Source organism: Vipera berus (genome assembly GCF_964194415.1).
Source record: "Vipera berus genome assembly, chromosome: 2".
Lineage (NCBI taxonomy): Eukaryota > Metazoa > Chordata > Lepidosauria > Squamata > Viperidae > Vipera > Vipera berus.
The window spans coordinates 144750996-144764657 of NC_138203.1; the positions used below are offsets into that span (position 1 = coordinate 144750996).

Here is a 13662-nt window from a genome sequence, read left to right on the forward strand (position 1 = left end):
CCGGTACTGGTCATGTTGGGGAGGTCCTATCCTTCAGAGGCAATGTGTTGGATTTGAAAACCCTCCACCCAATCCCTGGTATCTCCCTGTAGGATTGGAGGGTTAGAAGATACACCCATCCAGTGCCATTCAGTACAGAAAATACGGACACCCCTTCCCCCTCCATGGGCTTTCTGTAAGTCACTTAGGAGGACGTATTCCCAGATTTGGATACCAATTGATGAGGGCATGAATGGTACCCACAGACATTCGTTTGGGGAAGAATATTTGCAGCTTCAAATGGGGGCATGGCATGACTGCGCTGCTTGCCAAGGTGTGGGTTGGGTCTACCTGACTTCATATTCTTTGTTGAAAGCAAAGGCTCACCCTTCCAGTTGTATGTGCCAGGAGCCCCAAAGAGGATGTAATGCCTATCTGCAGTGAAGCCCGTGGCTATTCCCTGCTGGCAGTAACCAAAGCGCTCGTGCCCCTGTTCGCGCCCTTGACAGAATTTCCACTCGCCACCATCCAGTTCATCGGCCACCTGCAGCCCTTCGCTGAGTACATAACAACGGCCGATCACGTGCCTCGTCTCCAGTGACTCATTCACACGGTTCCGGGCTTCATACAAGTGAGCGCAGGTCTGGGATTCATGGGAGGAGAAAAGAGACAGGACAGAGAGAGTTAGAAAGTATGCTGCCTCTAGAATCTCTGCACAAACATTAGTTATAAAAGGGCTGTAGTCTTGTCAAAGGTTAACATAGGAGAATTCATGGACCTCCCTGGAGTGTACTATTTCAGGCTGTGAGTGGGGTTTGGGCCATAAGCCTCTCTTTCGTAGTGCCTAAGCCAAGGATAGGCAACCTGGGCTCTTTTATGAGTCGTGGACTTCAACTCCCAGAATTCCTGAGCCAGCCATGCTGAGGGGAAAGGGAGAGGTTTCCATGCTGAGCCATGCTGGCTCAGGAATTCTGGGAGTTGAAGTCCACGAGTCTTAAAAGAGCCCAGGTTGCCTACCCCTGGAAGCAATAGGGAAGAGCTTTAACCATGGTTTTAATTATCCTTTCTGAGGTAACATTATCTCGAGGTAGGGAAGCTCCAGCCAAGGCATGATAATTATCAAATAATAGCCAAAATATGAATTATAGATTTAAATATATATGAAAACATGCACAAAACAGAGAACAGTGATAATTCCAAGACAAGATTTAAACATTTTGACAAGTTGACAATGCCTAACACTCACTTTGAGATTGCTTCGGTGATGAAAAAGCCAATACTATTTTAATAGATGGATGGATGGATAGAAACATAAATAAAAAGCACTGGTAAATTGCATTTTCTTTTCCTACAATTGCTCAGGAGGCCCAAAGTATCACATACACCTTAGTCTACACATCATGACTAGAATAGTGTGTACTGTATATTCAGACCCACTTCATGGACATACATTAGTGAAATATACTTTGTGACTGGATTTAAACATGAATACAAACAATATGTATTCTTTCCTGTAAGGTACCACTTCAGGCTATGAATGGGTGGTATGACATAAGCCAGTGTCTTCCTAGGACTGTGGCAGATAAGTTAGAACTATATAATGCTTGAAAAATGTGCTCTACAAGCCATGGTTCTTGCAATCAATAGATGGAGCTAAAAGCTGAAATCTATAAGTCTTCAGTGAAGATGGAGTTCCTACCACAGAGTAGCCGTCCCAAACTTTTATGTAGAAAAATATAATCCAAAGAGGGTTTGGGAAGAGTATCTTTGGTTTTCCCTATGTCTTATGGATTTTATTTGTGTGAACACAGCAAATAAAAGCTTTCTTTCCAATTTTATCTTCCCCAACTTTACCCTTCACCATCACAACCCATTTGAAATCTCTCTCTTCAGGTTTCTCCATTACCCTCATGACTTAGCTGCAATAGCTCCCTAAGTCTCTTTCCTCATAGCTGAGCACGCTACCTCTTCATAAACTCAGACTGATGCAGTTTAGCTATGCCAGGCTGGACCCTGTTAGGTTACTTGGCCAGAACCAAAGAGGTTAAACAGAATGACCACCCACCCATCCAGTCATGGCCACTGACCACAATCTTTCCTCCGGGGCCTTGGCTGTTGACAGTAACACCCAGCCACTGGTTCTCCTTGCTCTCCTTCTTCAGATCAACTGCAAAGTGGGAAGGAAATGGAGAGATATTAAGTAAGGAAGACTATTTAATCCTCTGTTACTGGGGGACAGAGGACCCTTTTCCTTGCTATGTATGGTACAACAAATCCCAACAAATAAAGGAATGTCTAAGGCACAGACAGATAGTTGCGTTAAAATGATTTTTTAATCTATGAGCTGGCAAAAAAACCAAACCAAACCATGATAGCTTAAATTGCCAAAATGGCCAAGAAGGGCAGGTCCAAGTGACCAGAGAGGCCTTTCTTGAGCAACCAAGACAGGTCTCACCTTGACTGCATCAGCAACCACATCATCAATGAAGTAGGATACATTGCATCCACAGCAAAAAAAGATAAAAGGAAAAGCAGTATCTTAAATCTGGAAGAGGTAAGAGTAAAAAAAACCAAACTGCAGCATGTTTGTGCCACATTTAGGTAGATATGTGGATATATCCTTAGGATCAAATTAAACTGATTATGCAGCATTTTTCCTTTAGTTCTTCCTTGGGGGAAAAAACTGCACGCACACACGTACACATACACACACACACACACACAGCACTACCCATTAAACAATCTCAATTTCTTTAATTGAAAGTAGCTGTGTGGCTCTGATTTCGATCACCATTACAGAAATGGGGCTTTAACTATCTTCTGTATCTGATTCCACCAAGGCTATTATTAGCTAGAGAGAGGGCAATGTGTACGTATCTGTTCTTCCATGAGTTCTAAGCAGTTTAAGAGGAGCAATTTAGACCATGGCTGCAGCATGGGATAAAAAGTTAATCTCCCTCCCAGCCTCCTTGCTCCACTTCAAATTACACCTGCCCTTAGACAACTGCAAAGACTTCCCTTTATCACTACAGGGAAATGTGCCCTTTTGGGAACATTTCTGACAATGCAATTAGAAACCAGAATGAGGCAGTAGGACAGGATTCTATGCTGGCAAATTGTCCAGTCAGGACCAATCAGCAGCTCCAGGATCATTCTTCATCACTGCCTCATGAATAACACAGGTCAGCAAGGAATTGCCCCCAGATCACATACTGAATCTAATGCAGATGAACTTCTTTCTTTTAAAGAAATGCAAATTGTCAGGATGAAATCATGCTCTGGACATCACATATTTTAACTTTAGCTTCCTACCAGAGGCATTCGCGGGCAGAGAGAGGGGGGTCACTAAGAGGTCAAGAGGGCAGGTGCAAGTTCCACCCCTTTTCTACATGTGCCATGATTTCATACAAAAAGGGTGAAGCTTATATCATGATGATGATGAGATCCTGCTTTTGTCATTTTTATAAAAGCTTTCAATCCTGCAAATGGCCATGTTCCCCACCGTGATAATAGTCTCCCGATGCGTTGATCCCGCTTTCCCAACCCCTAATAGGTAGATGGCCAAAGGAATTGAAATCCAATACATTTAGAAGTCACTAGCTGGCAAAGTGACTTACGTTTTTCTAGTGGCCAGCAACCAGCACCTTCTGCATGTTTGGCATTTGATTATCCAGTGTTTTGGGCCACAGGTCCTGCACTGACTGAAAAAGTTTCTATGCTTAGCCTTTGGTAAACTCAGGAGGAATCACAGATGGGTTCAGTGCAATTCGCCACAGCCAACTCCGTGTGACCATCTCGCCGCGGCCATCTCATCGGAGCCGGCTCGCCCCAGCCATCACACTGCGCCAATCCGGTGCAGCCATCTCGCCACAGGGTTGTCTTGCCAATCTGGGTTGTCTGAGATCAGAATCGTACAACTAGCCGTAGCCAACTCACTGCGGCCATCTCACCTGTCGGCCATGGCAACATGGCCACAGCGAGTTAGCTACATGGCAAGGTTGTCCCCTTCTGATCACAGACAACGCAGACTCCAGTCTGAGCCTGATCCAAATCACACAAGGAATGTTGTTGTCTGGAAGGAAGAGTTCATTTTTTTTCACTCCAGCTTAACCACACTGTTGCATACCTCCCTCATCGATGGGCACACGCTGACAGTCCTTAGTTTCATAGGTCAAAGGACAGGCATATAAGCCACCAGTTCTTTGGGCCTGTTGATCCGGCAGAGCAGTAGCCTGTGGTGCTCCCACCAACAGCCTGAAAGGAATGGAGAAGAAAGTTAGAGGGGCTGGAATAAGATGGGAAGGAACAAAGATGGGAAGACAGGGGAGGGGGCCATCAGACATGTGGGCTTTTTACTGCCTGTACTGCATCTGGACAGCTCTGGCATGCTAAGTGAAGCCTTTGATTTTTCAACCAGGCCTTTGGCTGAACGTGGGCTAGCACTTTGGTCCTTGCAGTCCAGTTGTCTCATAAAATGGTTTCTTAAACCTCTTATTATTTTGCCGAGTATCTTCTTCACGGTTTTATTCTTCGCATCTTGTATCCTATTGCACTGGATTATTTTTAATAACGAAAGACAGATAAGTCAGTTGTATAAACAAACTGAAGTTTTGGTTTTGGTTTTTAATTTTTATTTTTATTTTTTTAATTTTAATTCCATTTATATCCCGCCCTTCTCCGAAGACTCAGGGCGGCTTACAAGCTTAGCAGTAGCTAAGCAGTAGTTAAGAGAGAGAGAGAGAAAAAAAGTACTGCATAATGGAAACAGATTAATGTAAAAAGGAGCAGTGAATAAAAGGAGAAAACGGGGCACCGAAACTAAAGGAAAGCAGGATTGAAGGAAAATAAGGGAAAGGTTGAATTAGGGTTAAAAAAAATATGAATCGATGTACAGAAGGAGGAACTGAAATTATTACTGCGATGGATACAAAGATGTGAGAGAGGGAAACAAAGAGGGCTGAGCACACTGGAGAACTTGCTGAGCTGGCAAAAGCTGCTGGTCTCCTTTCCCCTTCACGCTAAGCCACTGCGACCTTGAGTATTCCCCCTTCTGACGTTAATGTGCCTTCTGAAAAGATCAATTAGTTAAAGAGAGAATAAATTCTATCCTAGGCATTTTTGCCAGGAGCACATAGAGGAGGAGGAGGAGGAGGAGGAGGAGGCAGTGAACAGCTGGGTGGGGGAAGAGTATATTCATGCTCTTTTTGCCTCAAGCAGATGCAGGGCCCACTTCAGCTCCTGACCACATGTCACCTGTTCCTGCGGTCTCTTATCACAGCTGTCCTTTCCCTCCAGCGATCAGAATTCCTAATGAGGGACATGATGTCACCTGGAACAGCCCACAACCCATTTCACGCTTGCATTCCTGACCAAAACAGCTGTATTTTTGCTCGTAGTCTACCAATTCCAGAGACAAAATCTCACCCGCAAAGGGTTCCCGTGCTGAACCACATTGGCAGAATCCCCTTTCTTTTCTAAACGATCACGTTTCATCTTGCTATTTGTTTTTCTCAGGCTGGGTTCACACGTTTGTGTTAAGCCAGAGTGATGTGGCAGGTTTGTTTGTGATTTAGCGTGCTGGGTTGGTGCAGCCATTCAGTAAAATATGGATAAGCTACCCTTGATCCTGTTTGCGTGTCAGACTTAAATGAGGAAAATCAGAATGCTGCAGGAGATGGGTAGAAGGAGTTAGTTATTAATCCCCGAGTCCCAGCTGGATCGTCGGAATACGAGAGTTGACGGAGGCTTAATCCTCCTGTCTGACGGCTGAAACAAAGTCAAAATCTTAGCCAGCTCCTGAAAAATAGAGCTTCATAGTCTTTCCCTTCTCTTCTACATTTTTGCTCCCTTTTTGGCAAAAAAATTAGGTTTAGGTGAATAATCTCTTTCTATAGTGAGGTTCAGATTTTTAACCATCCTTGAGGGAAGATGATAGCTTCCCAGTTTCCTTTCCAGCAAATGGGAGGAATTTAAAATGGCCATGCCCCTTCTTTTGCCAAGACATTGGTAATGCTGCAGCTGTTGCCACACAGGAATAAGTCATTTCTCTAGGGAGTGGGTAATTTGGAAAGCCCGACACACTAAACCAACACATTAGCTCCAGTGGTGGGATTCAGCCAGTTCGCACCAGTTTGGCAGAACCAGTAAGTAATTTTTTGTTGCCCAGGCCCAGAATGGACTTCCAGAAGTGGCATCCACACAGAGAACCGGTGGTTCACTTATCTGAATCCTACCACTGATTAGCTCTAATCACATCACATTGGTTTTGTTTGCTCAAGGCAAGTTTTCTCTCCTCTTCCCAAAATGTCCATGTGATTGCAAAGCACAACAGTTTAAAGGCTAAATACGGGTTGCAAAACTGCCGATGAAACTGTTAAGTCGTGGGCTCTGGTGAGCAGGAATGAAGACACACAGCTGAGTACAGAGAAACTCATTCTTTTATTCAAGCTCGAACTGTACTAGGACTTGGGGCGCACCCCACCACAATATATAGCCAAACCCTATGGTAGCAACCAATCAGATTGAACCCATGCTTGCCGCCCGAGGTTGACCAATTGCAGGACCGGAGACATCCTGTCTGGGTTGCTGGAGAGCCGTTAGCTGTTCAGCAACGCACGTAGTGTGATACCAAAAGCCCAGTACATAACAGAAACTATCACACATTTTGTCAATTTTAGGCTTTTCTTTTCTTTTTCCCCAATCCTGACTGGTTGCAACGCCATTTTGGACAAATGTGATGGAGAACGCCCGCTGACTGTGTATGCTTGGCCAGAGCCTTTGCATTTGACCCCGCAGGTAAAATCTTCATAGGGAGCACTCAGTGGCAGGCGATATAGGAATCAACGAGATCTTTAGATTTTGAGATCTAAAACAAAATCTCTCTAGTCCTTCTTTCATAACCGTTTTAGAGAATATGCACATATTTCTAGAGCTACAGGAATTCTGCAGAAGTCCCAAGGAGAAACAATAAAACCTAGCCGTAGCTTTCCCTGCACAATTATGCATGTACCACACAGAAGTGCTCCACAAATCTCAGAAACATCTCAAATTTGTTCTCTGCAAAAAAGAGCAAACCCACCGAATCCTTTTTTCTTTTCCCTATAATGCTGCTAGCTGAACTGGCTGTTCACAACAGAGGTACAGTGGACAGAAGAAGGCCCAATGCATGGACATTCATATGGGTTCATTTAATAGACTGGAGGTCACTGAATGAAAGAGAAAATAATTGCAGGGGAAAAAAAGGTTATTGCTCAGATCAGTCACATTTCAAGAAGCCCAGCTTTGCAATGTTGTGGTCATTTCAAACTCATAGTTTAGAAAATGGAAAGACAGCTTTTAATTTGAAAAAAAAAGGCTACGAAGAACTCTTGGCATAACGTGAATCTGCATGGTAGTAGGGTGGCTTCCCACTACCACCACTTTTATAATCCCTCAAAGTTCATTGTGAAATCTGTCACCCTCCCAATGCTGAGAACGGGGTGGGAGGGGGGGGCAAAAGCCATTGCTTCCAGCCCAAGCTGCTAAAAGTTGTACAGTAACAAATATTCCCCCCACCCACCCACTCCCATTCCAGCCAGAGGGAAATAAACCCCCTATTTTCCATGTAAAATTATTTTTGTTGTTGTTAGCTGCGAAGTCGTGTCCGACCCATCGCGACCCTATGGACAACATTCCTCCAGGCCTTCCTGTCCTCCACCATCTTCTGGAGTCCATTCAAGCTCACGCCCACTGCTTCAGTGACTCCATCCAGCCACCTCATTCTCTGTCGTCCCCTTCTTCTATTGCCCTCGATCTTTCCCAGCATTAGGCTCTTCTCCAGTGAGTCCTTCCTTCTCATTAGGTGGCCAAAGTACTTGAGTTTTAGCTTCAGGATCTGGCCTTCTAAAGAGCAGTCAGGATTGATCTCCTCTAGGACTGACCGGTTTGATCGCCTTGCAGTCCAAGGGACTCGCAGGAGTCTTCTCCAGCACCATAGTTCAAAGGCCTCAATTCTTTGGCGCTCAGCCTTTCTTATGGTCCAACTTTCACTGCCATACATTGCAACTGGGAAGACCATAGCCTTGACTATACGCACTTTTGTTGACAGGGTGATGTCTCTGCTTTTTAGTGTGCTGTCTAGATTTGCCATGGCTTTCCTCCCCAGGAGCAAGCGTCTTTTAATTTCTTGGCTACAGTCCCCATCTGCAGTGATCTTGGAGCCCAGGAAAACAAAATCTGTCACTACCTCCATTTCTTCCCCATCTATTTGCCAGGAATTGAGAGGGCCAGTTGCCATGATCTTGGTTTTCTTAATGTTAAGTTTCAACCCAACTTTTGCACTCTCCTTCTTCACCCGCAACAAGAGGCTCTTTAGTTCTTTTTCACTTTCTGCCATTAGAGTGGTATCATCTGCGTATCTTAGGTTGTTGATATTTCTTCCGGCAATCTTAATTCCAACTTTTGATTCATCTAGCCCTGCCTTTCTCATGATGTGCTCTGCATATAAGTTAAATAGGCAGGGCGACAGTATACAGCCTTGCCGGACTCCTTTCCCAATTTTGAACCAATCAGTGGTTCCGTGTCCAGTTCTCACTGTTGCTTCTTGACCCGCATATAGGTTTCTCAAGAGACAAATAAGATGGTCTGGTACTCCCATCTCTTTAAGAACTTGCCACAGTTTGTTATGATCCACACAATCAAAGGCTTTAGCATAGTCAATGAAGCAGAAGTAGATGTTTTTCTGGAACTCCCTAGCTTTCTCCATGATCCAGCGTATGTTGGCAATTTGATCTCTAGTTCCTCTGCCTCTTCGAAATCCTGCCTGTACTTCTGGTAGTTCTCGATCCACATACTGCTGAAGTCTAGCTTGTAGGATTTTAAGCATGACTTTACTAGCATGAGAAATGAGTGCAATGGTGCGGTAGTTTGAACATTCTTTGGCACTGCCTTTCTTTGGAATTGGAATGTAAACTGATCTTTTCCAATCCTGTGGCCACTGTTGAGTTTTCCAAATTTGCTGGCAAATTGAGTGTAGCACTTTTACTGCACTGTCTTTTAAGATTTTGAATAGCTCAGCTGGAATACTGTCACCTCCACTAGCTTTGTTGTTGCTCAGCTTTTCTAAGGCCCACTTCACCTCACATTCTAGGATGTCTGGCTCGAGGTCAGTGACCACATCATTGTGATTATCTGGGACGTTAAGCTCATTCTTGTATAGTTCTTCTGTGTAATTTTGCCACCTCTTCTTAATCTCTTCTGCCTCTGTTAGGTCCCTGCCATTTTGGTCCTTTATCATGCCCATTTTTGCATTAAACGTTCCCTTCATCTCTCCAATTTTCTTGAAAAGATCTCTGGTCCTCCCTATTCTATTGTTTTCTTCTATTTCTTTGCACTGTTCATTTAAGAAGGCATTCTTATCTCTTCTAGCTATTCTCTGGAATTCTGCATTCAATTGGGCATATCTATGTTTTTCTCCCTTGCCTTTCGCTTCCCTCCTTTCCTCAGCTATTTGCAAAGCTTCCTCAGACAGCCATTTTGCTTTCTTGCATTTCTTTTTCTTTGGGATAGTTTTGGTTGCTACCTGTTGTACAATGTCGCGAACCTCTGTCCATAGTTCTTCAGGCACTCTGTCTATCAGATCTAATTCCTTAAATCTATTTGTCACCTCTACTGTATATTCAACAGGGATATGATTTAATTCATACCTGACTGGCCTAGTGCTTTTCCCTACTTTCTTCAGTTTAAGCCTAAACTTTGCAAGGAGAAGCTCATGGTCTGAGCCACAGTCAGCTCCTGGTCTTGTTTTTACCGACTGTATAGAGCTTCTCCATCTTTGGCTGCAGAGCATATAGTCAATCTGATTTCTGTGTTGACCGTCTGGTGATGTCCATGTGTAGAGCCGTCTCTTGGGTTGTTGGAAAAGAGTGTTTGCTATGACCATCGTATTCTCTTGACAAAATTCTATCAGCCTGTGCCCTGCTTCATTTTGTACTCCAAGGCCAAACTTGCCTGTTATTCCAGTTATCTTTTGGCTTCCTACTTTAGCATTCCAATCCCCCATGATGATAAGGACATCATTTTTTGGTGTTACTTCTATAAGGTGCTGTAGGGCTTCATAGAACCGGTCAATTTCATCCTCTTCAGCACTGGTGGTTGGGGCATAGACTTGGACTACTGTGATATTGAATGGTTTGCCTTGGATTCGAACTGAGATCATTCTGTCATTTTGAGGATTGTATCCCAGTATTGATTTTCCTACTCTTTTATTGACTATGAAGGCTACTCCATTTCTTCTGAGGGATTCTTGCCCGCAGTAGTATACCTGATGGTCATCTGAATTAAATTCACCCATTCCTGTCCATTTTAGTTCGCTGATACCTAAGATGTCGATGTTCAGTCTTGTCATCTCTTGTTTGACCACGTCCAGCTTTCCTTGATTCATGGATCTTACATTCCAGGTTCCTATGGAGAAAAAATCTTTACAGCATCGGACTTTCCTTTCACCACCAGACATATCCACAGCTGAGCGTCCTTTCGGCTTTGGCCCAGTCGCTTCATTCTTTCTGGCGCTACTAGTACTAGCCCTCTGCTCTTCCCCAGTAGCATATTGGACGCCTTCCGACCTGAGGGGCTCATCTTCCAGCGTCATATCGTTTTGCCTTTTGGTACTGTCCATAGGGTTTTCATGGCAAAGATACTGGAGTGGGTTGCCATTTCCTTCTCCAGTGGATCACGTTTTGTCAGAACTCTCAGCTATGACCTGTCCGTCTTGGGTGGCCCTGCACGGCATAGCTCATAGCTTCATTGAATTACGCAAGCCCCTTCGCCACGACAAGGCAGTAATCCATGAAGGGGGTAAAATTATTTACTCAGTAGCAAAAAAAAAAGCCCAGGCAGTTCCTATGAAGGGGGAGTTGAAAAGCCATCAAGCCAACTTTCTCCCAGAAACCTGAAGCTCAGGAACCATGAGGCAGAAATGGTTGGAAATGCAAAAATGGGCCATCCATAAGATACACAGAGTCATGCGTTTTTAAAAAATAAAAAATAACTAGTTTTACTGTAATGGAGCCAGAACTAAACTGGCTGCTTTCTCTCTTACAGCTGACTAGAAATCCAGAGCTGTTTTCAAACTGGTGCACTATTTTCATGTGAGTACGTTTGGGGCAACCCTGACTTGTAAAACACACGACAGAAGCCACATGCTTTACCTACTTTCATCCAGCATTAGGACAAAGGCATAAAGCTGGGGTTTGCACTGTGATGTCATGATATGCATTTCATCATTTTTGCATCCTTATAGCTCATACCAAATGCCTATGTTTGTGTCGAAATGTCTTTAAGCAGACCAGGGAAAAAGTTACATAACCTACTGTAGATCTTCCTTTGTCTCATGCAGTATTAATGATTAAAAAGGTAAAGGTTCCCCTGCACATGCGTGCTAGTCATTTCCGACTCTAGGGGCCGGTGCTCATCTCCGTTTCAAAGCCGAAGAGCCTGCGTTTGTCCGAGGACATCTCCGTGGTCATGTGGCCGGCATGACTAGACGCCAAAGGCGCACGGAACGCTGTTACCTTCCCACCGTAGTGGTCCCTATTTTTCTACTTGCATTTTTACATGCTTTCGAACTGCTAGGTTGGCAGAAGCTGGGATGAGTAACAGGCGCTCACTCTGTTACGCGGCACTTGGATTCGACCCGCCAAACTGCTGACCTTCTGATCGACAAGCTCAGCGTCCTAACCCACTGACTGTTGGCCTGCGGGCCGGACACCTCATCTGGAAGCTGCACCCACCCCACTGCCGGCAATGGCAAAACTGTCCCAATACATTGCATGATGTCACGTGATGTCGCACGTTTGACATGTCTGACATAGACGGAGAAAAGGGGGAGGACTCACACTAGATCTGGAGCATGAGAAAGTGAAAGGAAACCTTTTTGCTTAATGATTGCTTAGAAGTAAACCTCATTAACATCAGTGGGGTAGTGTAGTCAACCCAGATTTCCCTCCCCACTTGCTGGACTGATCCTCTGACAAGGGACATGTCCAAATCAAGACTTATTTGAATTGAATTTCCAGGCCGATTTTCCTCTGATTTAGCCTAATGCTAATAAATACAGCTTCTTGTTGTTAGTTGCAAAGTCGTGTCCGACCCATCGCGACCCCATGGACAACGTTCCTCCAGGCCTTCCTCTCCTCTACCATCTTCTGGAGTCCATTTAAGCTCACGCCTACTGCTTCAGTGACTCTATCCAGCCACCTCATTCTCTGTCGTCCCCTTCTTCTCTTGCCCTCAATCTTTCCCAGCATTAGGCTCTTCTCCAGTGAATCCTTCCTTCTCATTAGGTGGCCAAAGTAATTTGAGTTTCAACTTCAGGATCTGGCCTTCTAAAGAGCAGTCAGGGTTGATCTCCTCTAGGATTGACCGGTTTGATCGCCTTGCAGTCCAAGGGACTCGCAGGAGTCTTCTCCAGCGCCATAGTTCAAAGGCCTCAGGTAGTCCTTGACTTACAACAGTTCCTTCAGTGACCGTTCAATGTTACAACGGCATTGAAAAAAGTGACTTGTGACCATTTTTCACACTTATGACCTTTGCAGCATCCCCATGGTCATGTGATCAAAATTCAGATGCTTGGCAACCGATTCGTAGTTGTGATGGTTGCAATGTCCCGGGATCATGTGATCCCCTTTTTGTGACCTTCTGACAAGCAAAATCAATGGGGGAAGCCAGATTCACTTAACAACTATGACACTAACTATTGCACTTAAAAACTGCAATAATTCACTTAACAGCTGTGGCAAGAAAGGTCGTAAAATCGGGCAAAATTCACTTAACCATTGTTCCACTTAGCAACAGAAATGTTGGGCTCAATTGTGGTAGTACCTTAAGGACTACCTGTTTCGTCAACATCACCTGGAAGACATCTGAACTGATCGATCAAACTTGTCCTACAGGGCTTGAAGTCTAGTACAAATACTTCCTCCAAACCTCTGAAAGCTACTCACAGCCCTCTTTCAGATAAATGCATACAGACCTGTAACCTTAAATGAGCATCTTCAAAAAATATACTGCTCAAAAAAGTAAAGGGAACTTTGGATTAAAATTTGGTGGAACATGCAAAAGATATTCAAGAAAAGGATAAAGTTTTGTCCGCAACTGTTTTTACTGGGCATTATTACTGATACTACTGTTGTGGACACTAAGCTGATGTTGAACTTAATTACGGCAGCGAGACTTTTAGTAGCGCAATATTGGAAGAAGGAAGAACTGCCGACTATAGAAGAATGGACTTTAAAAGTTTCCAATCTGGCGGAAATGGCAAAGATCTCAGCGTACCTGAAAGACCATTCGCAACAGAGATATATTGTGGAGTGGAGAAGATGGATTGATTATATCCAGAATAAATATGGGACTAAAAAGTTTCATCTAGCATTTGAATAAGTATTGATGTGATATTTAAATTGCTTGTAGTTATTTTATAAGAGTTAAAGTGCGATAGATTTAATATTTTATTGTTGTTTGCATAAGGTAGACTATGATTGCTTGTATTTTTATACCCTGTATTGAGCTCTGGGAAGTCGGGGAGGGAGGGGGAAGGGAGGGAGGTGTTGGGGAGGGTTGGGGAGAGGGGAGGGGGTTGGGAGGGGTTTTGTCTTTTTAAAAAAATGTATTGTAAAACTTTTCAATAAAAAAAAGTAAAGGGAACAC

At 44.1% G+C, this 13662-nt stretch overlaps 1 protein-coding gene across 5 annotated transcripts in view; it reads right to left on the bottom strand.

Moving 5' to 3' along the window:
* Nucleotides 1–13662, bottom strand: part of ITGA7 (integrin subunit alpha 7) — a 64361-nt gene that overhangs the window by 29982 nt on the left and 20717 nt on the right. For all 5 annotated transcript variants that reach the window (XM_081321398.1, XM_081321402.1, XM_081321401.1 and 2 more), the window contains exons 2-4: nucleotides 4106–4233; nucleotides 2067–2146; nucleotides 367–622 (exon numbers count right to left, since the gene is read on the bottom strand). In XM_081321398.1, coding sequence (XP_081177524.1) covers nucleotides 367–622; nucleotides 2067–2146; nucleotides 4106–4233 — 464 coding nt within the window. The remainder of the gene's footprint in view (nucleotides 1–366; nucleotides 623–2066; nucleotides 2147–4105; nucleotides 4234–13662) is intronic.